At 35.2% G+C, this 27,006-nt stretch overlaps 1 protein-coding gene and 1 pseudogene across 2 annotated transcripts; one reads left to right on the forward strand and one right to left on the reverse strand.

Annotated features, from left to right (window-relative positions):
• Positions 1–882: 882 nt before the first annotated feature.
• On the forward strand, positions 883–5,389 carry LOC105797316 (polyadenylate-binding protein 2). 2 transcript variants are annotated; one of them, XR_008194313.1, is made up of 10 exons: positions 883–1,440; positions 2,061–2,179; positions 2,497–3,153; positions 3,254–3,331; positions 3,400–3,489; positions 3,723–3,857; positions 4,093–4,260; positions 4,356–4,559; positions 4,657–4,979; positions 5,217–5,389. XR_008194313.1 is itself a non-coding variant. In XM_012627277.2 (9 exons), the coding sequence occupies exons 1-9, from the start codon at positions 1,191–1,193 to the stop codon at positions 4,900–4,902; spliced, it is 1,947 nt and encodes a 648-aa protein (XP_012482731.1). In that variant the 5' UTR covers positions 883–1,190; the 3' UTR covers positions 4,903–5,143. The 2 variants fall into 2 exon arrangements, 1 of the variants encoding a protein (XP_012482731.1); XM_012627277.2 differs by lacking the exon at positions 5,217–5,389 and having other exon boundaries at positions 4,657–5,143.
• Positions 5,390–18,969: 13,580 nt separating this feature from the next.
• LOC105795724 (uncharacterized) lies at positions 18,970–26,315 on the reverse strand (annotated as a pseudogene).
• Positions 26,316–27,006: the final 691 nt, after the last annotated feature.

A 27,006-nucleotide genomic window follows, 5' to 3' on the forward strand; every position in this document is an offset into this window, starting at 1 on the left:
CTTTCTTGCCTTAAGAAAGAAAGTAGAAAAACTAGTATTTGAACCTGATCTGAAAAATGTTGGATTCTATTATTTCCATTTTGACTTATTAGAAATTTTATCATACACATGTGTAGAAATTACATATCCAGAATATAGTGTTTATTTAAAATAATATATAATAAATAATAAAGTATATGATGCGAAACTAATTAATAATAGCACATGACATATATACGATATTAAAATAAAAAAAGATTAATCTATGAGTAAAAATAAATTTAAATACGTAAATACATTAAATTAGAAAATACTAAATTCACTATAACTATTTATCTCAATGTTGTTAGCAATCTTTAGTTAGTGTCAAGTTAACTTGGTGCATCAATTTAATCAAGAACTTTATTAATATAAATAATTAATAAAAGTAGTAAAGTATGTATAATAAAATTAAAATGTATAAAATAAAATAAAATACAAATTTGAGTGGAAGATTAAGGTTTCTCAATGCAAATAATGTAGATTCAAATCTTACTAAATTCAAAATTTTATTAATTTTTAAAAGAATTAAGAATATACTCTAATAATATAAATTAAATAATAATATAAATACTTTGAGTGGGTTGGGTCTATTTTTAAAATTTAATTTGAATTATTCGATTTTTATATATAAAAAATAAAAACCAAACTACAATAATCTGTCTGCTTTTCAAAATTTGTAAATAAGCTGAGACTTCTTAACTTACCGTAACTGTCGCAACTACGATAGACACGTGCCATATGACATTCCAATTGTCACGCGAGCAATCAATCATCGGACTGCTGGAATTTGTTTCCAAGAAAAAGATCCGACGGTCCCGATAAGCTTTTCCGAAACCAAGTGGGTTTCTTCATTCCTATAAGAATAATACAGTTACTGCTTTGCCGGCGCGGTGCAGTTTGTTCTGCCCTCCCCTTCTTTATCATTACTTTAATTTTTTTCTCCCTCTGCCCGGATCTCCGACGATATTATCCCTTTTTATTCCTCCCTCTCCTCTTTTATCCCCCAAAATTCTAAAAGAAGTTCTCCCACATTTCATATTTAATTCTAAAAAATTTTCAATCTTCTTGTTTCTCTATTGTTTTGTTTTGATTGAATAAAGAGGAGAGGGAAACATAACAAGAAAAAAAAATGAACTAGAAGAGTTAGGGTTCGAGCCAAGGTTTTGTGGATGGCGCAGGTTCAGGTTCAGCATCATGCGTCGGTTTCGGGGCCAATCAGTGTCGCGTCGGGGCACGGAGGAGCGCAGTTCATGCCGACTTCACTCTATGTTGGGGATCTTGATGTTTCAGTTACTGATGAGCAACTCTACCAAACGTTTGGCGAGGTGGCTCCGGTCGTTTCTGTGAGGGTTTGTCGGGACACGGCGACTGGCCGCTCTCTCGGATATGGCTACGTCAACTATAACAATCCTCGAGATGGTTAGACTTCAACTTTACTGCGAACTGCTCATTTCTTTAATATTTAAAGCGGTTTGTTGGTTAGACTGTGAATTCTTCTTTTTTGTGTATGTGGTTCTCTGTTTTGGGATATTTAAGGACCATGCGGTTATTTGAAAATTTTGAGCTATTAAGGATGTGTAGATATTAGTGAATTTACTTTAATTCTAAAGCTATTCAAGCTGATCGCTGTTGTAATATAATTTATTTGCAGTTTTCAGTGTATCATAGTATCAATGCGAGTTACTGATTTCCATGAATAGTGAATTGTTAAAAGTTGTAAGTTTTGATTAATTAACCTGAAGTATGGACCTTACATTCTACGTTTTACTTTTGAGTTATGCAGAATGTATGTAGTTTGTAGATATAAGAAATTATTTTTGCTAAAGGTTTGAGGTTTAACCTTTTTGCCAAATTTGCCTTGCATTATCATCCAAAGGGTCGCTTGAACTTCCGTATTAGAAGTTAACTTTAATTTTTAGTGGAGCTTTGGGATTAATTTCTATCAAGTTCATGTTTTAGATCATGACAAATTGGGAGAATCAACTCTTTCTTTTGAATTGTTGAGGTTGCTTACTATGCCTTGTTATTCATGTCTGCAGCGGCTAGGGCATTGGATCTACTGAATTTCACTCCAATGAATAATAAGCCTATCCGAATCATGTATTCTCAACGGGACCCTAGTCTTCGTAAGAGTGGTACTGCAAATATATTTATCAAGGTATTTTTCTTTCCCAATTTTCCCTCCCTTTTGTTCCATTTTAATTCCTGTTCTATACTAGGTTCCTTTTTCCTCTAAAACTAGAAGATTGGTCATTTAGTTGCACGTCACTAGGCATTTTGGGTTTCAAGCTCTTGCCCATTTAAACTCTCTCCGTGCGTGCTCAATTTCTGTGAAAATATATTTGCAAACAATTCTTTCTTTGATTTTCCTCTTTCTATTTGCTGTATCCATTCACATGCATGCATAATTTCTAGATAAAAGACTGTATAAGTTGCTTTTATGTTTACCTATGCCTTCGTTTTTGTTCTTTCCAGAATCTGGACAAGTCAATTGACCACAAAGCATTACATGATACGTTTTCTTCCTTTGGCAACATTCTTTCTTGCAAGATATCAACTGATGGTTTGGGCCAGTCCAAAGGCTATGGTTTTGTGCAATTTGACAATGAAGAATCTGCTCAAAATGCAATTGATAAATTAAATGGTATGTTGATTAATGACAAGCAGGTCTATGTTGGACATTTCCTTTGTAAGCATGAAAGAGAGACTGCACCAAATAAGGTCAAATTCAATAACGTATATGTGAAAAATCTTTCTGATACGACAACTGATGAGGAATTAAAAACAATTTTTGGTGAGCATGGTGAAATTACTAGTGTTGTAGTTATGAGGGATGCAGATGGGAAGTCTAAATGTTTTGGATTTGTGAACTTTGAAAATGCTGATGATGCTGCTAAAGCCGTTGAAGCTCTGAATGGAAAGAAATTTGAAGATAAAGAGTGGTATGTTGGCAAAGCCCAGAAAAAATCTGAGAGAGAGCATGAGCTAAAAGCTCGATTTGAGCAAAATATGAAGGAAGCTTCTGATAAATTCCAGGGTTTGAATTTATATATTAAAAACTTAGATGATAGTATTGGTGATGAAAAATTGAAGAAAATGTTTTCAGAGTTCGGTAACATCACTTCATGCAAGGTTTGCAAATTGCTTCTAGATGTTTGATTGTTGATGCTAACATATCCTACTTCTATTGATATTTAGTTTGTTTTCCCTTTTTTCCCTAAAAATTTTAAAGATTATGCGTGATCCTAGTGGAATTAGTAAGGGATCTGGATTTGTTGCATTTTCAACACCTGAAGAAGCATCTCGTGCAGTAAGTTTGGTTTATGTTATTTCTTTGTGTGGTCAGCTAGTATAATCTAATACACTATTTATCTACAGCTTGCTGAGATGAATGGTAAAATGATTGTTAGCAAGCTGCTATATGTTGCGCCTGCACAAAGGAAAGAAGAGAGAAGAGCACAGCTACAGGTAATACAATCGATGATAATTTCATGGACCATCATTAAAGTATTTTTAGTGTGCTTAGTGCATAATTTCATTTCGGTGTTTATCTGGTAATATGTTTCCTTTTAATAAAGGGAAATGTATTTGAATTTCAAAAAATCTAGTCCACTCCAGTTCTTTGAGATTTAAGTGTTTCTGAAAGTTCCATGAATCAGTCTATTTTAATTAGTTTTCTCACGTTTCTTTTGTTCATTCAGGCTCAGTTTTCTCAAATGAGGCCACTTGCAATCCCCTCAGCCGCTCCTCGGATGCCAGTGTACCCTTCTGGTGCTCCAGGTCTTGGCCAACAATTTTTCTATGGGCAAGCACCTCCAACTGTCATTCCTCCACAAGTAATATATCTTCTTGTCCTTTACTTCACTTTCTTGTTCTTTTGGATGTTTGGTTGATTTTAATTTTTTGGTTGTCCCTTCCACTTTTTCCACACCATCCACCGCTCCAATAATTAGGGCTGTGTTAATATTATTCTCTACCAGTATGGGGTTTCAAATAGGTAAACACTGTTTGCATTTGCATTGAAGAGAAATGAATTTTAAATTTGCTTTTTTTTTGCTTTGTCTATTCTAGGCTGGATTTGGCTATCAGCAGCAACTGGTTCCTGGAATGAGGCCTGGTGGACCTCCTATGCCAAATTACTTTGTTCCCATGGTACAGCAGGGCCAACGCCCTGGTGGACAACGAGGAACAGGTCGAGTACAACAGGCTCAGCAACCAGTTTCATTAATGCAGCAGCCGGTAAGCTGTATGCACATATAAGTATAAGCCTGCATTTGATTCCCTTGCTTTTGCTGATGTCTTTTTTTCCTCCTAATTCATCCAATTTGTTCCAGATGCTCCCCAGGGGACAAGTTTATCGTTACCCGCCTGGTCATAATATGCCTGAAGTTGCACCGTCAAATGTTCCTGGAGGCATGCTTTCCATTCCATATGATATGGGTAGCATGCCCGTGCGAGATGCTGGCAGTGGACAGCCTATTCCGGTTACTGCTTTGGCTACATCACTTGCAAATGCAACACCTGAACAGCAGAGGACGGTGAGTCCTTTTTGTTCTTTTTCAGTCAGTATAATTTTATTGGAATTTAATTAGCTTGAAAATATTGATATATTTTCGTGCTGTGAATGGCAAGTAGATGCTTGGTGAAAGCTTGTATCCCCTTGTGGAGCGACTGGAGCGTGATGCAGCAGCCAAGGTTACTGGCATGCTTCTTGAGATGGACCAAACGGAGGTTTTGCATCTCCTCGAATCACCGGAAGCTTTGAAGGCAAAAGTAGCAGAGGCCATGGAGGTTTTGAGAAGTGTTGCTGCTCAGCAACAGTCCAACAATCCAGCTGACCAGTTGTCCTCACTGTCACTGAATGACAACCTTGTCTCCTGAGTGAATGAACTTGAGTCGAGATTCTTGGCAGAGAAGTTGCTAGACCCTTTTATCAAAATTGGGCTTATCTTTGTTGAGTACGGTTGGATTTTACAACGTTTATTCTTTTTGGGTTATTTATAGGGTCTCTAGTAGTTGCTAAGACTTTATTTAATTTGGTTCCTTGGCTTATTATTATTCTTTGGTTTAGACTAATAACATTGAAGTTTTTTTTTTTTAATGTCATTGGAACTTTCTTTTACCTCATTATCTTTGTTTAATCTTTTGCTTGATCTTATGCGGACAAGCATAATGCTAGTGAATTTGCTTTGTAGGAGGGAGCAGTCTAATATCAAAGGCGACGATGTAGCAATCCTGGTCGTATTTAGGGCCCAAAACATTCTACTGTTCGAGTGTTTTCAGTTGAGATACTTTTCTGTTCCTAAAGGACTCAAAAGACCGTTCAAAGATAAATATGTTCAACTAATAAAGTAAACTAGCATGCTTTCTATCTCTGTTATAACTATATACAGTAAAAATTTAGAGTAAAAATTTAAAGATGATACTCCAAATTTAATCTCTATAATTTTATTTTTAAAAATTTAGTCATTTTATTTTTAAATTTAAAAATTTAGGTTGATTTATTAACATTATTAAGATTCTTTTGTTATATTTACTGTAGCATTTTGAAATAATAATAAAAAACCTCACTTGCTATTTATGTAAAAGAATTTGTAGCAGATCTAAATTTAATTAAAATAAAATATTTAGACTAATTAATGATATTTTAAAAGTTAAGGTATCAAATTATGTTAAAATTAAAGTATATAAACTAGATCTTAAATTAGAGTGAAATATAGGGATCAAATTGAAATATAACCATTCTTATAATTTAAAAGAATAGAGGATTGGAATTGAAATTTTACCCATTATGTTCTCATGTAAAAAAGGAAAACAACGTACGCTCCTCCTTAGGACATTCCTTTTATGTCTTAGTATAGATTTAATGTATTTGGGAGAGTTATTATCATATCTACAGCATTAAATAAAAATGAAGAACCAGAGATATGTTTCATAAAATTGAAGACAGCAGCTACATGAACCAGGGCCTATCTATTCAGGTCGATGGGGGTAAATCATAGGGTGTTAGCTCTTGGGGATGGAACCTTCTTTCATTGCTTTATCGGAAGACGTCAACCAAAAGAAGATAATATAAGAATATCTAAACTCAAACTGTGAGAGCAGTAGTCAAGACCATAGTTGGTGAATCGCTTGAACAGAATCTCGGAAATTCTGCTCAAGCTGCGGTTAACCACACTGTCAAACCCCTATTGTTAATTAAACTATTGTTAAGTTTTTTTAAAAGAAAACTTAAAAAGAATATCGACACCCATAATGTTGAGGTATATTTTAAAAACTTAATAGAATTTTATCCTTAAACAATTTTAAAAAATTAATAATTTAGAACATGCTTAGAGGTTAATTTAAGAACCTAATAAAACTTATACCTAAATGATTTTTTTTAAATAGAAGAAATTTATTTGAAAATTTTATATTTGTCTTAACACTTATAGGTGTCTAATATCCATTTAAAAGCTATAATGAAACCCTAACCTTTATAAATAACCTATCATATTTGTTTATTTTCATAAAAAAAAAACCAAATCTTCCACCTCTATATTCTATATATTCTAGACTATCTTACTTACACAAAAGTTCTGCAATTTAAAAAAAAGAAAATAGAAAAAACCAATCCACAATTGTCTAATTATCCATAATGGCAAATGCCATTGGTAACATGCTTTCATTTCCATCATTAGCTACAATCAACAAAAATTTCTCTTTATATTTTGTCCTATAATAACGTGTCACCTTTCTAAACAATCGGTTTGCAATACAAAAAGCCTCCAATTAATGCCCTAAATGTAAATAGCTATTGGAATATACGTTTCCCTTCCATTAAATGGCGCCCGAAGTACGTAAGAATTGTTTCCAATTCAACATTCGTATAGGGAATGAATTTTTGGTTGGATTTGGTATCTTAAGTGTAGTATATTCGTTTGTATATTTATATTTTTTTCTGAACAGATTGGTTTACAAAAATTATCTATGAACTGTATTAATATTCTTTGTATATTGTCTTTAATGATTTTTTACATGTAAAGCAAAATGGAAGAAATTATTAGCTCACTGGTTATCTAATGTTTAACTAATGCTAAGCAATATTACGTGGTCGAATCGTAATACGGAAAGACAACTTGTATTAGTAGATGAACCTAAAAATGTCCTTAGTCTAATCGAAAATGAACAAATCGATTGAAAGACTAATATGTCGTCTATCAAGTCCAGTTGAAGCATCAGAGTAGATGATTTCCAGAAGATAGAGGCATAGATGTAACTGACTGGACTGACAGTACATTGGACAAGACCCAAGTAGGATAGATCCTGAATCCATTTATGGATTTATTTACTTGTGATGTTCATATTGTGGCATACCTTAATCCTGAGTGGATAATGGACTACGTGCGTGTGACTCTTAAATTTTGATGTAAGTAAAAGCCCGAGTTCAAATAGATAATGAATTGAAAGCTGGTGCATTGGGCATACGAATTTTGTAGTATGTAGCATCATTCACAATAGTGAAATTCATAGCCCAAAAAAATGAGTAAATGATATCCTTTCATTGGGTTATATGATAGATGAAAAGTAAATACGACGACGAGTCATTTGTCTTTGTGATGAATGACTTTCCATGAAGAAAGATATAATGATTACCATGAGATTAAATATGATCATATTGGGATAACAAATTAATCCCAAAGAGATTAAGGATATCCTATAAGAGTACCACACTTATGACAAGGTCATTGGATGGACATTGATCGAGTAGCTTTCGTAATGATATGTAATTAGGGAGAGCTCAGTCATGATACTAGAGTGGAATGACTTCGTGACTAAATGAGTTTATAATTAAAAGGTGAAAAGTTGGAATTTAATTATAAATCATTGGAGCCCTAATTATATAAGTCCAATCGGTCCCTTCGCTAACTCATTGAAACCAGAAATGAATTGAATATAGAATCAAATGAACATAAATGAATACAAATGATAAAGTTAAAGAAATAGGTTACATTCAGAAATGAATGTGATTTCTCACTAAGTATGAAATGACACGAGAATTAATTTAAGTTTTTGAATTATTATTTAAGTAAATAATTGAATTTGAAAATGAAATTAAATTAATTGGTCATCGTGAATCGATTGAATGTAGAAATTAAATACATTTTCTCATAAATTCTCTTATGGTGAAGTTGCCATGACTTTAATGGAATTGGAATTGGGTTGGGAAAGTTATTTAATAAGAAAATTAATTTAATAAATAATCTTTATTTTGAGAAATCGAAAAACATGTATAAGGTAAATTATAAAGTATTGGGTTAAAAGTCTAAGAAGGACATATAATTGGACCCAATACAGGAGAGGCCCAAAACCACTCATAATAAGTATGAGAGGTGACAATCCTTGTAACACCCTCAACCCGATCCGATTTGCTGAATTTGAATCTTGGGCATTACTAACAAATACAAACACAAACTTAGTCTACTTATACTAATTACAATCAATTACAGTTTACTTAATTACAAAATTTCTAACATGAATACATAAGCATGTACAAGAAGTAAATACAACTACAACACATGATAATTAAAATACAACAATATATGATTTCAAATCCTAATCTATTACAAGCACCCCAAGTATGGAATTCTCAATGACAATTCATAATTTGAATGCGCCGCCAAACTTTCTCAGTGTGCATAATAGCCCAATACGCCTTTTCCTTTGGCGTAGTCTTGGCATTGTTCCTCCTAGTGTATACTCGCATTCAACCTAAAAAAAAAGTATAAACTCATGTAAGTGCAAAAGAACTTAGTGAGAGAAACGTCCTTTACTTGTGTATTAACCACTTATTGTTACTAATGAATCGTTATGACGATCTTATTTTGGTTTTTTGTCTCTAGAAAATGCTTTCCTCAAATTTCGTTCTTCATTCACTATAGATTAGCATGCCTTACTTTGAAATCATTACTTACCCATCAACATATTCGATACATCACTTACATTCTTCAACCTGATCTTTCATAAATCTTTATTCATTTCTTTTCCAGAGGTCCATACAACTGAAACATCGTTACTTTTGCATACATAACTCTCAGCCATCGCTTTATCACAATTCATGTATGGTCATGCACACGGATAGTAGATACCTCCTTCAAATATCAAATTTGAAATCCTAACTTAGAAAACACTTTTCTCCTGTTAACCCATCACCTCTTTATATCTCTTCAATTCATTATTCACAATTGAATCATGATATTGTATATTAATTTACCATAACCCATAGAGACACTGAGCCTTAATGATCTTTCTAATCACAGTTCCAAACCATATTGAACACACCAAAACAATTTAATACAAAATCTGCTACAAGAATCCGCCACAAGAATCATTCCTTTAGGGTACGCCATTGAGAGCCTCACTATGATACGCAACAAGGGTATTATTTTCAACATTTGCCATGTAAGTTGTTCCTTCAGAGTGTGCCACAAGGACTTATCTCTCAAATTGTCACAAAGGCTATTATTGCAGGGTTTACCACAAAGGCATTCCTTTCATAATTTTCCACAAAGGCTTTCTTTTCATGATTCTCCATAAAGGCTTTCCTTTCATATTTCGCCATAAAGGATTTCCTTTCATATTTCGCCATAAAGGATTTCCTTTTATATTTCGCCACAAAGGCTTTCCTTTCATATTTCGCCACAAAGGTTTTCCTTTCATATTTTGCCACAAAGGTTTTTCTTTCTTAATGTGTTTATGATATGGATTTACCTAAACTCATGTTATACGAGGTTTGCCCATCATCGTCTTAGGACACACAGGGAATCCCATTGAGAAATAACCATCTTTTAGTTCCTTTTGAAAGAGAGCCATGGCCATGGACTTTTTCTTCAAGATTCTTATTAGATATCGTGTTTTTAGTCCTAACGAACCCCTTTAGATTCCACTACAGTGGACAGACATAAAATTACTTGACAGACCCTTCATGCACTAACACAATCCACATTCATATTTAAAACCACAACTTACTCCTAATAGAGCATACCCATAGCATACATCTAAGACACACATATATGACAAAACCTAAACTTCTCAAATTCCATACTAATACATGCATTCTATCCTCAACAATCATTCATATAATCGCACGACCATCAGGCTATACTTTTCTAGCTTCGATTTTATAGCTCAATCAGTTTCTATAGATGTATCTCATTTGAACGATATTCATGCAAGAGTCAACTTAAAGACTCACCTTAGAACCACATATAGTATCTTGAACACCATTAAAACTTATTCATAAACTTTATTGATGTGAGTCTCAAGGCCCAAAATTAAGCTCATGAACGTGATGGACTGAAATTTCCTCAATGCCCAATAACGAGGTTGAAGGCCAAGCAAATTCGAGCAATATTGAACGAGACCATCTAAGACTTCGTTACCAAGGCCCTGATGCACACACGACCGAAAAAGAAAAACAAGATTCACTTTCTTGTTTTCAAGAAAATCAAGAAACTGAATCTTAGTCTAATTTTGCTGTTTCAAAAAAATTCAAGAATCAAGAAAATCAAGATTTCAAATCTTTGTCAAAGAAATCGAATCTTGCAGTCAAGGCGTATTGGATTTCATGTACGAGCTTGAATGAGCCAATTTCGAGAGCAAACGGATCACAAAACCAAGTTCTTGAAAAAAATGGCCCACTAAAATTTCTACAAGCCCATCCTAAAGTCTAGAAAGTAATTTAATTGAATATCAGGCCAAATTATCAAAGTGGCCCAATTGTAAAATATTTAAACTATAGGTCTAATTTTATTTTAATAGGTAGATCATCATGCAAGAATTCAACCCAACGAGCCCATTTAATTCCTTTGGCTAAATTCCCATTAAAAGTCCACACTTACAATTATTATTTTTTATTTGATAAGTTGTCATGTTAGTTATTCTATTAGGGTTAGGAAAACTGTAACAGCCCGTTTTCAGTGAAATCGAAAAGTGATTCTGGGACCACAAATCTGAAGTCAAAGAATTTATTTTATTATTATTTTATAAAAAATTCATTAAGAAATTTTACCGTTTACATGCTTAATTTGATAAAAAGGACTAAATTGCATAAAGTGCAAAATTTGAGTTCTAATAGCTAAAGGTATTAAATAGCTATAGAACTTAAAAGTGGAGGCCTTATATGGTAATTAGCCCATTAAGTTTGTTAGTGGATAAGCATGGTTTGTTATTATTGAAATTTTGATTGGTTTTTAAGGTTAGTTTAGTAAATAGATAATAAATGATAAATTAAAACAAAACAAATAGATCATCATTTTCTATCATCTTCTTTTACCGATTTTTCATAAGGAAAGAAGCCATTTTTGTTGAGCAACATTCGGCCAAGCTTATATTGCCCAATTAGGTATGATTTTTTGTCTCCTTTGTAATGATTTCTACGTTTCCAGGATCGTTGTAGCTTAATCTAGCTAGCCCGAGGACTAATTTATAAAACTGTTAAACTATTAGGGTTTTTCCATTGATGAGTGTGCTTGAGTTTTGAAGTTTGATGGTAGAAAATGAATGGTTGTTGTTAGATAAAAAATTTTTGTAAAAAAATTTTCGATGAAATTGTCAAATAGGGATTAAATTGAAAATTAGAGAAAATTATGTGGTGAAATTATGAAATTATAAAATTATGAAATATATGGGTTGCTATTAGTATGTATAGAAATCAACTAGGCTTGGGTAAGGGAAAAATTGCATGAATTTCATTTTTAGTGCCTAGGGACTAAATAGTAAAGAAAATAAAAGTATAAGGGCAAAATGACAATTCTGCAAAAATATGTTTTTGATTAAATTGAATGAATTATATGTTGAAATGAGTTAAATTTATCCGTATAGATCTAGTTAGACCTCTTACGGAGTTAGATCGGGGCAAAGATAAAGTCTCAGAAGAATCAAGGCAAAGATAAAGTCTCAGAAGAATCACCTCCTTATCTACGTATACTCATCGAGGTAAGTTCGTGTAATTAAATTGTGTAATTATATGCTTTAATTGAATTATATGTATGTGATTTGCATTATTGTCATTTATGATTACTGATCACATATCCGACGACGTACGATGATTACCAAGTCCCGTTTGAACCTTAGGAATTCGTAGGATACAAATGACATGTCATTAGGGTTACCGACTTTAGCTCCTGAGAGCTTCCCAATTCTCAACTCGTATGAGCTTACCATTATTCAGCTCGCACGAGCTTACAGTTACTTAGCTCGTATGAGCTTATCGATTACAGCTCGTATGAGCATACATGTACAGGAATTGACGGATTACAGGTGTGTGCTACCTGAGTATCCAACGATATTCTAAATGGTTCAACAAGCATAGTTCTGTTGTGAGATTTTATGAGTTTAATACGAACTACTACAGGTATTTACATGAAATAAATAGAAATGGTGTTGTATGATACATTAATATATGAAATGGATGATACATGTATAGGCAACTTGAATAATTGTTGAGTTCATCCATGTGTACTGGCTATTATATGTGTTTCACATGACTAACATGTTGGTGAATATGTGCTGAGGCATTTGGCCAATTTGGTTGAGATATCCTATGTCTACTTATCTTAATTGTGATCAAATGGTAAGTTAAATTCTGTGTTATATGAACTTACTAAGCTTAAATGCTTACTCTGTGTTATTTTTCGTGTTTGATAGTGAATCAGAAGCTTGTCAGAGCTATATCACACTATCCATCGGTTCTTTTGGTACTTTTGGATGTTTAATTTTGGTTATAATGGCATGTATAGGTTATTTTTGGCTAATGTTAGCCTATATGTGTCTTGTTGAGATTGGCCACTTATTTGGCTTATGATTTGATACATTTTGGTTTGTGCATAATTGCTTTTTATGGTTGATGTGTGGCTTGATTTATGGTTGAATGATAAAAGGTAAATTGGTAGTTGAATATCCTTATGATATATGTTTTATAATTTGGTGTGATTTGGTGCTTTGTTATGGAAAGCATATATGTATGTTGATGCTAGTTTGAAATGGCTTATTGGGTACTATTTAAGAGGTTTTGGTATGTTTTGATAGGTAGGCTAAGTGGCATGAGAAGATGCAAGATGGCTTGGTAAATTATTGTCTTATTTGGTTTAATGGTGTACATGATTATACATGTTTGCATATTCTCATTTGAGGTGCCTAAGGACATATTGGTTGTATGTGAATATAGCACATGTTTAAAGCTTGCTCATGCTTGTTTTGGATGCTTGATTATAGCTAGTGTATGTGTGCACCTTTGGGTGTAGGTTGGTGCCAAATTGGGTGAGAAATGTGGCTTGTAAAAATGGCATATTTTCGTCTACATGGACAGGGACACGAGCGTGTGTCCCCTGTAGGTTTCAAAGGGTTGTAAGTTAGACTGTTACACGGCCTAGCAGACGACTTGGCATACGAGTGTCTGAGGATACTTCGAAGGGTACATGGCCTGGCACACGGGTGTGTGGCTTGGCCGTGTGACCCAATTCAGTGAGTTACACGGGTAAGGACATGGGTTGGGACACGGCGGTGTGTCTCTATTTCAAATGCCCACACAGCCTAAGACACGGGCGTGTCTCTTGGCTGTGTGACCCCTGCAACTTTAAAAATTTTCAATATTTTTTGAAAAATTCTACGAGTTTCTGATTTAGTCCCAACTTGTTTCTAACGCGCATTTAGGGCTTTTAGGGTTGATATAAGAGACAATAGTATGATTTTTATTAGTTTTATTATGAACATTGGTAAGTTATGAAATGATGGAAATTTTATTTGTTTGTACTGTAAACTCTGGTAATACTCCGTAACCTTGTTTCGGCAACGGATACGGGTTAGGGGTGTTACAAAAACTTATTTTGGGACCCCTTTAGACTCCACCACAGTGTACAAACACAAACTTACTTAACAGACCCTTCACGCATTGACACAATCCACATTCATCTTTAAAACCACAACTTACTCCTAACAGAGCATACTCATAGCATACATCTAAGACACACATATATGACAAAACCTAAACTTCTCAGATTCCATACCAACACATGCATTCTATCCTCAGCAATCATTCATATAATTGCACGACGATTGGGCTATACTTTTCTAGCTTTGGTTTTATCGTTCAGTCAGTTTCTATAGATGTATCTCATTTGAATGATAATCATGTAAGAGTCAGCTGAAAGACTCACCTTAGAACCACATATAGTAGCTTGAACACCATTAAAACTTATTCGTAACCTTTATTGAGATGAGTCTCAAGGCCCAAAATCAAGCTCATGAACGTGATGGGCTAAAATTTCTTCTAGGCCTAATAACAAGGTTGAAGGCCAAGCAAATCTGAGCAAGATTGAATGGGACCATTCAAGACTTCGTTACCAAGGCCTTAGATGTGCACACGACTTAAAAAGAAAATCAATATTCACTTTCTTATTTTTAAAAAAAAATCAAGAAACCGATTCTTGGTCCAATTTTTCTATTTCAGAGAGTTTCAGGAATCAAGAAAATCAAGATTTCAAATCTTGGTCCAAGAAATTGAATCTTGCAATCAAGGCGCATTGGATTTCATGTACGAGCTTGAGCAAGCCAATTTCAAGAGCAAACGGATCACAAAACCAAGTTCTTGAAAAAACGACCTATAAAGATGTCTACAAGCCGAAGGAGCCCATTTAATTCCTTTGACTAAATTCCCATTAAAAGTCCACACTTACAATTATTTTTTTTATTTGATGAGTTGTCATGTTAGTTATTTTATTTGGGTTAGGAAAACTTATTTTTGGGGCCTATAATAGCATAACCGTCCACCCTTATATATATACAATTGATTTATGTTTTTTTAAGTTAATAATAATTTTGTTTGAGTTTTTCTTCAAGAATTGCTCTTGAGTTTCTTTTAGAAGCTGTTTTAACAAATTTTCAGGTTGTGGGAATCATCTTTAAGCTTTTTCTTGCCAAGATAATTTTCTTGGAGGGGTATTTATAGCCATTGAAAGAAGTTGTGGATTCTTAATGTTTCTAAGGCTTCTTAGGACGTCATCTTTTATTTTCTATCCTTAATTTATCGTTTCTTACTTATTTAAGTTAGTTTCTTGCTGTTTTGGCTTGCTGATTTTATTGATTTTTGTTCAAGGTTAAAGTTGCTTCAAGAAAGACATTCTCCTATCTTATTCCATCAAGAAACACATCAAATTAAGAGTTTTAATCTTTTCTTGTTGTTTCAAATATTCTTGTAGAAAACAATTTGCTTTTGTCTTTAAAATCACTTCAAACAAATCTATTTTGTGTTTTGTTTTTCCAGATCTGGTTGGGGCATTTTCTTGAGGTTCAAGGATGGTTTTGTTCCATCCAAGAAACCCTAATTCGTTCTCTATTAGACTATTTACCAGCCGGTTCATCTTTCTTTTGTTTTAATTTCATTTGACTCTCCTTTGTGACTACTAATTTGTTTTCATTGTTTTTGTTTCAGTTTACGTTCGTATAGAGATCTAGGTTAAATCCATAACTTAGGTAAGCTACAACACGCGTGCTGTATCATTCTTTATCATTTACCATCATCACAAACCCAGAGAACCCTCATATAAAACCTTACTTCTTCATCTTATTATTCATGCACTTATTCTAACTTAATCTTTCATAGATTTAACATACAGAGTCACGAAACTTACATTGACATGGAGTAGTCACAAACAAAGATCCAGATTTGCAACTCTAACTTAGAAAGAAGGTAATACTTTAGGTTTTTCTTAAGATTGATAGCAATGCTTCTTGAAGAAGAAGAAAAAAAAGAAAACTCCCTCTTTCTTTAACTTGGTTATCCATTAATGTAATCTAAGTCTTTATTGGGACTTGACAAATGTCACATCCTTACTTAATTATCTTATCCAAAGGTCTACAACTTTCAAGAAACCTAATTGAGTATCCCTTTATCTTTTAATTATCCTAGTTCACATTCAGTTGGTTCCTAATCAGCTTACCTTGCAACTTAACTTGTATAATATTACAGTAAAAGGGCGCACTAAACTCTTGATGTGAACTCATACCCTCCATACGTTTTACTTGGCCATTATCTTATTCCAACTAACATAGAAATCCGACATAGAAACTTCGTTAACTTAAACACATAACTGTATACACCCACTCTATACTCCAAAAGATCTACTTGGTGAAAACTACTCCACCAATCATACTACTTTAAGATTATATGCCAAACCTTGTACCCGCCATACCAGGGTGTTACAACCCTCATATATTTAACTAGGTTAGCCGCCCCTCTCTCCTTCTAGAATTAGGGGACTTGTTTTTCTATCAAATATGTATTATTTTCATTCTATAAATTCAAATAAGATTCTTCAATCTCTCCCTATAAATAGATGAAACTAGTAGTGCTATTCACACAAAAGTTTTCAATATTGTTATTTTGCTAAAAAATAGTGAGAATTTATTTCTAAGTATAAATTATATTTTTTGAGAATAACAGTTTGGTTTCTATAAAGAGAGATTTATTTTCCTACTGAAAGTAAGAAAATTATTTCTGATTCTATGTTTGATTCATAGTTAATCAAGCCCACACTCAAAGTAATTTATGGTATGAGAATAGTAGAAAAGGTTGTGCAGTTGAAAGCTATGAACAACAAGGATCTGTCTAGCACAGATTACATGTATTTTTGACTGCTACCAACATCCAGAGTAGAAATCCTGCACAAAATATGTGAAAAATTGGTATCCACAAGTATACGGGTCAAGTTGTAATATAGTTACAACAGAGTAGGTAAGTACTCCAAGGATCGTACCTAAGGGAGGACAGCACTAAATTAATTCTAAATTAAGCATAAATAGATGTAATTAATACTTTAATTGAATTATAGTATGAAGAATTAAAAAAGGGTTTTTGGATAAAAATAATAAGAAAAGAAATAAAAGAAAATTAAATAAACGAGAAGTAAGAAATCAAATAAGAAAATATATACAAATATGGGCATGGGTGATTAGCTCACTTTGGTAATCGTAATCAACTGTCATCTTGGGTTTTCTTGTTCAATCAACTAGCCAATACCCCAATAGGATCTTCCAATACATCCACAGAAATATTGAGCTGGCAATAACTACTTACCTTTCTACCTTTTTAGGGTTGTTAGGCCTAGAGGGTTTAGGTTCTTCCTTTCCTGAACAACTAATCCATTAGGAAATCCCTACAAAATAGTTAATTATTCATAACTCCACTTGCTAATCCCACACAGGAGGATTTGTTCCTCATGGATCTAGTAAAAAATATAAACTTGAATGAAAAAATGAACATAAAGAACAATTTCAAAAATAAAGTTTAGAATAAGCTTAATTATATTGAATTTAAGCACAGAATCCTCACAGAGTTTGAGAACTATTTCCAAATATGATTTATCTCCCAAAAGTAAATAACAAGAATGAAAGTAAAATCTAAAGCATAAGAAAAGAGAAAAACTAAGGACTAAAACTAAAGAAAAATTATATAATAATAAAAGGTGTCGATAACATGTGTTACCTAAGCCTGCCGAAACCATCTTTTGAAAAACAAAAAAAATGTTTTAGGTTGTCGACTTTAAAAAATAAAAATTGGGAGTCGCCACCAATCTTTTATTAAGGTGTGATTGGGTCACCTAAAGATGACTTTGGTCTACAAATTAAAAAAAAAACGGGTTCGGAAGTCAGTTATGTACGAGGAAGGATCAGCACCCCCATTACGCCCAAAAATTGGTACCTAATTAATTAATTAATGTCTTAAGGTCGAAAATTTTAAAAATTTAATCTTAAAAAACTTAAAACGTTGCAAATTAAGACCCTTTTCAATTCAGAGAAGCAAAAGTGCCACACCCAATACGTTAGGGCACAACATTCTAATTTCCCCAAAATGAATTAGGTCAGAATATAAAAATTTTAAAAGAGCATCCACTCATCCAAGATTTAAGAAACCACACCCAATACGTTAGGGCACGATCCCTTTAGAATCCCAAACTCGGAATATTTCCTTTATTTTTTTAAAAAAAAATCTTCATTTCGAGAAATCAATGCGCCACATCCAATACGTTAGGACACAACATGTTGAATTCCCAATAATGAGCTTTTATTTTAATTAAAAGAATATCCATTTTGAAAAAGTTTGATTTTAAAAATCGAGTGAAAAAAATGTAATGTTATGCTACATTAAATAAATAATGCAATAATACTACAATAGCATGAAAATAATACAAATATATGAACAAATAATTAAAATAATGGCTTACGAATATTAAATAAATGGACAAAATAAGAATATGTAAACCTAAATTAATAAGCGACGATTGAAATAAACAATCAAAATATACATGTACCCAAGAAAATATATAAATTTGAAATGATTAAATAGTATCAAAATTTATAAACATGTATTTAAAAAAATATAAGAAATATTAATTTTAATATATAAATACATACAAAAGAAACATTTATATATACTCATATAATAATAATTTCATAAAAAAATAATTAGAAATACTGATTTTAAGAAAAATATGAGAAAGGACTAAATTGGGACAGAAATTAAAAAAAAAGCGAATCTGCAAATAAATAAAATCTGGAGGACCAAATTGAACGCGCGAATTTCATAGAGGGGCTGGAAGGGCAATTTTCCCTTCTCCTCTAAAACGGTGTCGTTTAAGAAGGGTCAAATTGAATTTAAAATAAATTACAGGGCGAATTTAAAAAAAAATAAAAACCTAATTATAAAGACACTTAAGGGCGGAAGGGCTAAAAGTGAAATTTTCCCCTCCACGCAAAAACATGCGGATCCTGGGTCTAGGTCAGGTCGACGCGCGGATCCTTCCCCCCAAAACGGCGCCGTTTTGATTGGCCTATTTAAGCTAAATCTAAGTCAAAAAAAATTCATTTCAAAACATTTCTAAAAAAACAAAAAAACCTTTTTTAAAAACTCTCTCAACATTCTGTCCTCGAGCAATGGGCGATCATCGGACGGTCATCGGCGATCACTTGACCACCGTCTTGGCCGCCAATCTCGATCTTAAACACCGCCGTCTGCATGGTGGCGAAAATAGGAAAATCTCCTTTGGCCCTTCAAACCTTTCCAAACGCAAATCGGGCTCAAAATTCCCAAAATCCATGAGAATATGCGGGAAATCACGAAAATCTTTGGTTTCGGCCACCGATCCTCGGCGTGGCTCCTCGATGCTTTGCGCCGCTTCAAAGTTAAAGATAAGTAATTTCTTTCCTTTTTTATTTTACAAATAAAGAATAAAGTAAAACACAAAAAAAAAGAAAACGAATTAAAAATAAATAAATATAAACCTTTGGACTGTATTTTGCTCTGTATTGTGAAAGTGAAATCCTTGATTTTTATTTGATTTTTTCGATCCCTTTTACAATGTATTTCATCTCCTTTTATAGTCGAATGAAAATAAATCAAAGAAGGAATAAATTCGGATATATCTTTGATTTTCAAATTTATGATTTTTCCATATATTGTTTGATTTTCTTTCCTTGTTTTGCAGGTGAAGATCGGGGAGATTCGGCCTTGGCTCGGCTGCAGCGCTGTTGCTTCCTAGAAACCCTAGGGTTTCATCCGTTTGTTTCGAGCCCTGTTTGGTTTGGGCCACTGAATTTGTTTTTGGGCTTTGTGGCCCGTTTGTAATTTTGTTATATTTGGGCCTTTTTCCCCGGGCCAAAGTCGGGTATTACAGCTGCCCCTCTTTGCTCATTGTCGTGTAATGAGAATGGAGCAAAGACTTTAAAAATGCCCGATTTTGCCCAGACATGCTGAACCTTGGTATTTTCTTCAAAAGTATAGGAATTAGTGCCATCTTCAATCTACCTGACTGCAACTTCAGGGAGATAGGATTGTTGGCTTTAATCTACTCCACAACTGCTTAGGGAGATAAGGCTTGGTGGCTTAAATCTGCTTCCCACTATCTTGGAAAGATAAGATTCGCCGTCTTCGATCTGCTCCACTACTGCTTAGGGAGATAAGATCCACAATCTTCAATCTTCTCCACTACTGCTCAGGGAGACAAGGCTTGGTGGCTTAAATCTGCTTCCCACTATCTTGGAAAGATAAGATTCGCCGTCTTCAATCTGCTCCACTACTGCTTAGGGAGATAAGATCTACAATCTTCAACCTTCTCCACTGCTGCTCAGGGAGACAAGGCTTGGTGGCTTAAATCTGCTTCCCACTATCTTGGAAAGATAAGATTTCGATCTGCTCCACTACTGCTTAGGGAGATAAGATCTACAATCTTCAACCTTCTCACTGCTGCTCAGGGAAACAAGGCTTGGTGGCTTAAATCTGCTTCCCACTATCTTGGAAAGATAAGATTCACCGTCTTCGATCTGCTCCACTACTGCTTAGGGAGATAAGATCTACACTCTACAACCTTCTCCACTGCTGCTCAGGGAGACAAGGCTTGGTGGCTTAAATCTGCTTCCCACTATCTTGGAAAGATAAGATTCGCCGTCTTCGATCTGCTCCACTACTGCATAGGGAGATAAGACCTACACTCTACAACCTTCTCCACTGCTGCTTAGGGAGACAAGGCTTGGTGGCTTAAATCTGCTTCCCACTATCTTGGAAAGATAAGATTCGCCGTCTTCGATCTGCTACACTACTACTTAGGGAGATAAGATCTACACTCTACAACCTTCTCCACTGCTGCTCAGGGAGACAAGGCTTGGTGGCTTAAATCTGCTTCCCACTATCTTGGAAAGATAAGATTTGCCGTCTTCGATCTACTCCACTGTCAATGCAGGAACGCAAGATCTGCTCTTTCACTGATCTATTCTTTGTGGAACATGACCTATGCCTAATGATTAGGATGTCATGATCAAAATGCATCAAATGCTCCTAACTAGACATGTGTGACTTTTGCATGAATGAAAAATTTATTAATTTATTTTATTTTATTTTTTTCGAGAATGATCCCTCTTAAGTTGTCATTACTCGAAGTTTATTAAGGCTTTGTGACTGACGTGCTACAACACCTTCTTGCTTCACTGGCTTTTCTGAAGAAACATTTAGCCAGGCTGCCCCCCACTGTGAACCTCCAAGTTTAATCCATTGGGGCGCAAAAATTCATACCATCGTTCTCCCACTGTAACCCAAGAGTATATGACTTTTCTTCAATCTTCTCTTATCACAATTCAAGGATACAGATTATGAAATTTATTTACTCTCGAGGTGTCCTATCAAATGCTTATGCCCAAAATGAGGAGCTTTTTATCCATAGGGAACTTCTTCCTACCCCATCAAAACCTCCTACTATTCTCATTCGCTACCGAAGCAGTCTTAATTTAGACTTTTTCCTCCTTAGTCTCCTTATCTTTTGACCTCGGAGTGTTCTAAACAATAGTCCTGTTTTAAGTTACTAAATGATTTTAAAAAAATTCCAGAGTAATACACAAAACTTCTTTTGTAAAAGTTAATTAGTCCATCAATCATTATTCTAATGCAACATGCTTGCGCGAAAATCAAAAATACTGAATAAGAGATGAATTAATTCAGGAATTTATTGATAGTAAGTGTCTTGAAAGGAAAAAAAAATATTCAAGAACAGCAAAGAATGAAGTATTTACAAGAACCAACAAACTTGGTACAAATAATATGAAGACCAGGTGCTTTGGATATCGCCTTTTGAATTTCTCCATACAAGCCAAGAACCATTCTGAATTTAACATGTGTTTAAGGGATCTACAGTACTTTGTTAATGCCCCCAAGACGTCGTACATCCCTTTATTTTTGACTTTAGCAAGGTCATCATATGCCCCAATTTGACAATGTTTGAGCCGCCCTTTTCGGGTTTTCAACTCAAACCCCCTTTAGTCTCAAGGCGCCATTTTCGGGTTTTCACCTTAGCCTCTTTTTTTTTTGAAATCAGAGCGCCCTTTGCGGGTTTTCACTTTGATTTCTCCCTTTCTGCAAGTGAAATATTTCTTAACCGAGTCTAAATTTACAGGATTCGGAAGATTTTTGCCATCCATTTCACTCAAAATCAAAGCGCCTCCAGAAAAAGCCTTCTTCACAACATAAGGTCCTTCCCAGTTTGGCATCAATTTCCCTCTGAAATCCATTTGTAAAGGGAGAATCTTTTTCAGAACCAAATCCCCTTCATGAAATTCTCTGGGACGAACCTTCTTATTGTAAGCTCGCATCATTCGCTTTTGATACATTTGGCCATGACGAATGGCTTTCAATCTTTTTTCTTCAATCAAGTTCAGTTGATCATACCGAGATTGGATCAATTCGGCTTCATCCAATTTTAACTCAGCCAATACCCGAAGAGAAGGAATTTCAACCTCAATGGGTAACACTGCCTCCATTCCATAAACCAAAGAGAAAGGTGTTGCCCCAGTAGAAGTCCTGACAGATGTTCGGTAAGCCAGAAGAGCGAAAGGTAACTTCTCATGCCAATCTTTGTAAGTTTCAGCCATTTTCACCACGATTTTCTTGATATTTTTATTCGCCGCTTCCACTGCACCATTCATTTTCGGGCGATACGGTGATGAATTATGGTGTATAATATTGAACTAATCGCAGACTTCCGCTATTGTGCTGTTATTTAGATTCAATGCATTGTCTGATATGATCCTTTCAGGCATTCCATATCGACATATAATCTCCTTCTTCAAAAACTTGCTGACTGCTGACTTCGTGACATTAGCATATGAGGCTGCCTTTACCCACTTAGTAAAGTAGTCAATCACCACAAAAATGAAACGATGTCCATTAGAAGCCTTCGGTGATATTGGTCCAATGACGTCCATACCCCACATGGAGAAAGGCCATGGAGAAGTCATAACATGAAGAGGAGAAGGAGGTGTGTGCATTTTATCTCCATAAATTTGGCATTTATGGCATTTCTTGGCATGATTGATGCAATCTCCTTCCATAGTGGACCAGTAATACCCAAACCTCATAATCTGTCTAGCCATGGTGAATCCATTAGCGTGTGTTCCACAAACACCCTCATGGACTTCTTCTAAAATTTCCTTAGCCTCTACAGCGTCCACGCATCTAAAATTTCCTTTTCCCTTTTGTATAGGATCTCCCCATCCAAGACATAGTCAATAGCTAGCCTCCTCAATGTCCTCTTATCATTCTCTGTTGCCTGATCCGGATATTTGCGATTCTTCACATATTGCAATATATCTCGGTACCAGGGAGGATTATTATTCTCCGCCTCCTCAATGCTGTAACAGTGGGCTGGGATCTCATAAATACTAATTTGAATGGACTTCATGTCCTCTAACTGATTCACTTTAATCATGGAAGCTAGAGTAGCAAGAGCATCAGCCATCTGATTTTCTTCCCGTGGGAAATAACAGAATGTAATGTCGTCAAACTCTTCGATCAATCCCAAAACCAATCTCTTGTAACGGATCAATTTAGGATCTCTTGTCTCCCATTCTCCTCTTAGCTGGTATATCACCAATGCTGAGTCTCCGTACACCTCTAATGTCTTGATTTTCCACTCTATGGCTGGCCGTATACCCATGATGCAGGCTTCATATTCAGCCATATTATTAGTGCAATCAAAGTCTATTTTACTGGTGAAAGGATAAAAATCTCCATTCGGAGATACCAAGACTGCTCCAATCCCATTGCCTAGTGCATTCGATGCTCCGTCAAAGTTCAATCTCCAAGAATGATTTTCTTGGGAATCCTCTTCAGCATTCGCCACATACATCAAATCTTCATTTGGGAAATCAAAATCCAGAGGCTCATAATCTTCCAGAGCTCTGCTAGCCAAGAAATTTGCTATCGTACTTCCCTTGATGGCCTTCTGACTTACATATACGGTATCAAACTCAGAGAGCAAAATCTGCCATCTAGCCATTCTTCCATTCAATGCTGTTGACTCCATCATATACTTCAAAGGGTCTAATTTTGAGATTAGCCAAGTCGTATGATAGACTAAATATTGCCTCAACCTCTTGGTCGTCCAAATCAGGGCGCAACACAATTTTTCAATAGGCGAATATCTCATCTCACAATCAGTGAATTTCTTGCTGAGATAGTAAATCGCCTTTTCCTTCTTTCCAGTCGCATCATGTTGACCCAGCACGCATCCCATGGAGTTGTTGAACACCGTTAAATACAAGATCAATGGTCTATCTGGGCTAGGTGGTGACAGAATTGGGGTATTGGATAGGTATTGCTTTATCTTTTCAAAGGCTTTTTGACATTCTTCATTCCAGACATCAGGATTATGTTTCTTCAAAAGGCGAAATATGGGATCACATTTCTCGGTCAATTGTGAAATGAACCGAGCAATGTAATTCAGTCTTCCCAAGAAACCTCGAACTTCTTTCTGGGTACGTGGTGGTGATAACTCTCGTATTGCCTTGACTTTGTCTGGATCAATCTCAATTCCCTTTTCGCTGACTACGAAACCTAACAGCTTTCCTGACCTGGCTCCAAAAGTGCATTTTGTCGGATTAAGCTTGAGCTGAAATTTCCTTAATCTTAAGAACAATCTTCTCAAGACTTGCACATGTTCCTCCTCATTCGGATTTGGCAATCATATCATCGACATACACCTCAATTTCCTTGTGCATCATGTCATGGAACAAGGCTACCATGGCTCTCTGATATGTTGCTCCTGCATTCTTCAATCCGAATGGCATCACCTTATAGCAAAACGTTCCCCATAAAGTAATGAACGTAGTCTTTCCCATATCTTCCGGATGCATCTTTATCTGATTGTACCCTGAGAACCCATCCATGAAAGAAAATAGCAAAAATCCCGCCGTATTATCCACCAGAGTATCAATATGTGGCAATGGGAAATTGTCTTTTGGGCTTGCTTTATTCAAATCCCTGTAATCGACGCACATTCGTACTTTTCCATCTTTCTTAGGGACTAGGACGATATTAGCTACCCACTCAGAATATTTGACTTCCTGTAAAAAACCAGCCTCAAACTGTTTCTTAACCTCCTCTTTTATTTTGAGCATAATATCAGGCCTCATTCTTCTGAGCTTCTGTTGAACTGGTTTGCAATCCTCTTTTATAGGTAAGCGATGCACTACAATATCAGCACTCAATCCTGGCATATCCTGGTATGACCATGCGAAGACATCTTTGAATTCATGAAGTAATCCAATGAGGTCTCGTCTTGTTTTTGCGAGGATTTCAATTCCAATTTTCACCTCTTTCCCTTCTTCTAGGCTCATGACTTCTACTGTCTCTTTGTGAGGTAGGATTTGCTTTTTTTCTTGTTCCACCATCCTCAACAAATCCAAAGATGGACCACCCTCTTCATCACCTTCAAAGTCGTGCGATCCCTCTAAACACACGTTTCGTTCAAAAGGGCACTCTGAGCTCGTAGCAGTGTCATTCACGTCATTGATACACAGAGACCTATTATGGTTACAAAAGAATGTATGAATTTACGTACAATTTATTTATGTAATAAAAGAATATATATTTTTAGGCGTAAGAATGAAAAAATATTTACTTTAAATAATTGCAAAGATGTATTTTATTAAAATAATGATTTCTAAACATAAGCCTATTTCACAAAAGAATTCTTGTTATTTCTAGGCTAAAACAACAAGTTTGTTCTGAATATTACTCTGAGACTGTTCTAAAGACTTTAGGTATTTCTTCCGCAGTCCAATTGTCTAGAACACTCCCAGGCTCATAAGGTCGAATGTCTAACCAACTTCTCTCTTCATTCCCAAGCTCATGAATGACGTTAATGTACATATTTCCCAATGTCTCCTCGATGCTTTCCTCCACCGATTTCTTCCTCTCCTGATGAATGATCCCTCCGGATACGAAAGTTTTGGATATGTGGGGAATTATCATTGGCTACCACTTAGCTTCCTCCCCCTTAAAACCCGCCCTTCTTCTTTCCTGCCTTTTTTCTATCTCCTTCCTTATTTGTCCTCTATCCGGCTTGTATCCTAAGCCAAAATGATCTTGCTTTCCTTTCAGCATTGGAGCCTCAGTCTTCCCTTGCAGATATCTCCCCAGCCCTCTTCCGGGTAAAGCTCATTTTCCTACCAACAATTGTAAACCCATCTCTGTGGTTTTGGGTAATTTTGGAGCCACAATTTTGCTCCCTTCAGGGACAAATGCCGCATTAACAAAATCCAAAGATCGAAATGAGCATTCAACTGACTCATCATTGGTCTCCACGTACGGCATTTCATTGGATACCGTTGCTATTATATCCTCTTCGGCTTTTATTGTCACTAGCCGACCATCTGACACTAACTTCAACATCTGATGTAATGATGACGAAACTGCCCCTGCCGAATGTATCCATGGTCTTCCTAATAAGCAGTTGTAGGAAGGTTTGATATCCATCACAATAAAATCTACTTCATAAACCGTTGGACCAATCAGTAAGGGTACTTCAATTCTTCCCATGACCTTCCTTTCTGTACCGTCAAATGCCCTCACTACATTTTGACACCTTTTTATGTACGAACTGTCTATAGGCAGCCTGTTCAGTGTGAATAACGGCAAAACGTTTAAAGCTGATCCATTGTCAATCGGTACTCGGCAAAATCGCCTTGCATCGATGCGTTGATATGCAAAGCTTTGGTAGATCCCATGCCCCGAAGGTATTTCATCATCATTGAAAAATATGAAATTATCAGCACTGATATTATTGACCAACCGATCTAGCTTACTGACAGAAATATCCTTGGACACATAGGTTTCATTTAGCATCTTCGTCAACGTATTTCGATGCACTTCAGAATTCAAGAGTAAAGACAGTATAGATATGTGGGCCGGTTTTTTATGCAACTGCTCAACGACATTATACTCACTATGCTTTAAAAATTTGAGGAATTCCACAGCTTCTTCCTCCTTCACTGGCTGAACTACTTTCCCTTTTTGCTCCCCTATTATAGCCTCTTTCATAGACTCTGGATCGATACTCACACACCGGCTCTTTGCCGCCTTACTTCCTGGGACAGTCGTATTGCACTCGTAGTTCCATGGAACTT

Source organism: Gossypium raimondii, chromosome 3, assembly GCF_025698545.1.
Source record: "Gossypium raimondii isolate GPD5lz chromosome 3, ASM2569854v1, whole genome shotgun sequence".
In the NCBI taxonomy this organism is placed as follows: Eukaryota; Viridiplantae; Streptophyta; class Magnoliopsida; order Malvales; family Malvaceae; genus Gossypium; species Gossypium raimondii.

What these genes read in the sequence shown, in the direction of transcription:
- LOC105797316 (XM_012627277.2), top strand. Translation starts at nt 1,191, where the DNA reads ATGGCGCAGGTTCAGGTTCAGCATCATGCGTCGGTTTCGGGGCCAATC. An exon ending in CTATAACAATCCTCGAGATG is followed by an intron (nt 1,441 to 2,060) that starts GTTAGACTTCAA and finishes TCATGTCTGCAG; the next exon opens with CGGCTAGGGCATTGGATCTA. An exon ending in GTAACATCACTTCATGCAAG is followed by an intron (nt 3,154 to 3,253) that starts GTTTGCAAATTG and finishes AAAATTTTAAAG; the next exon opens with ATTATGCGTGATCCTAGTGG.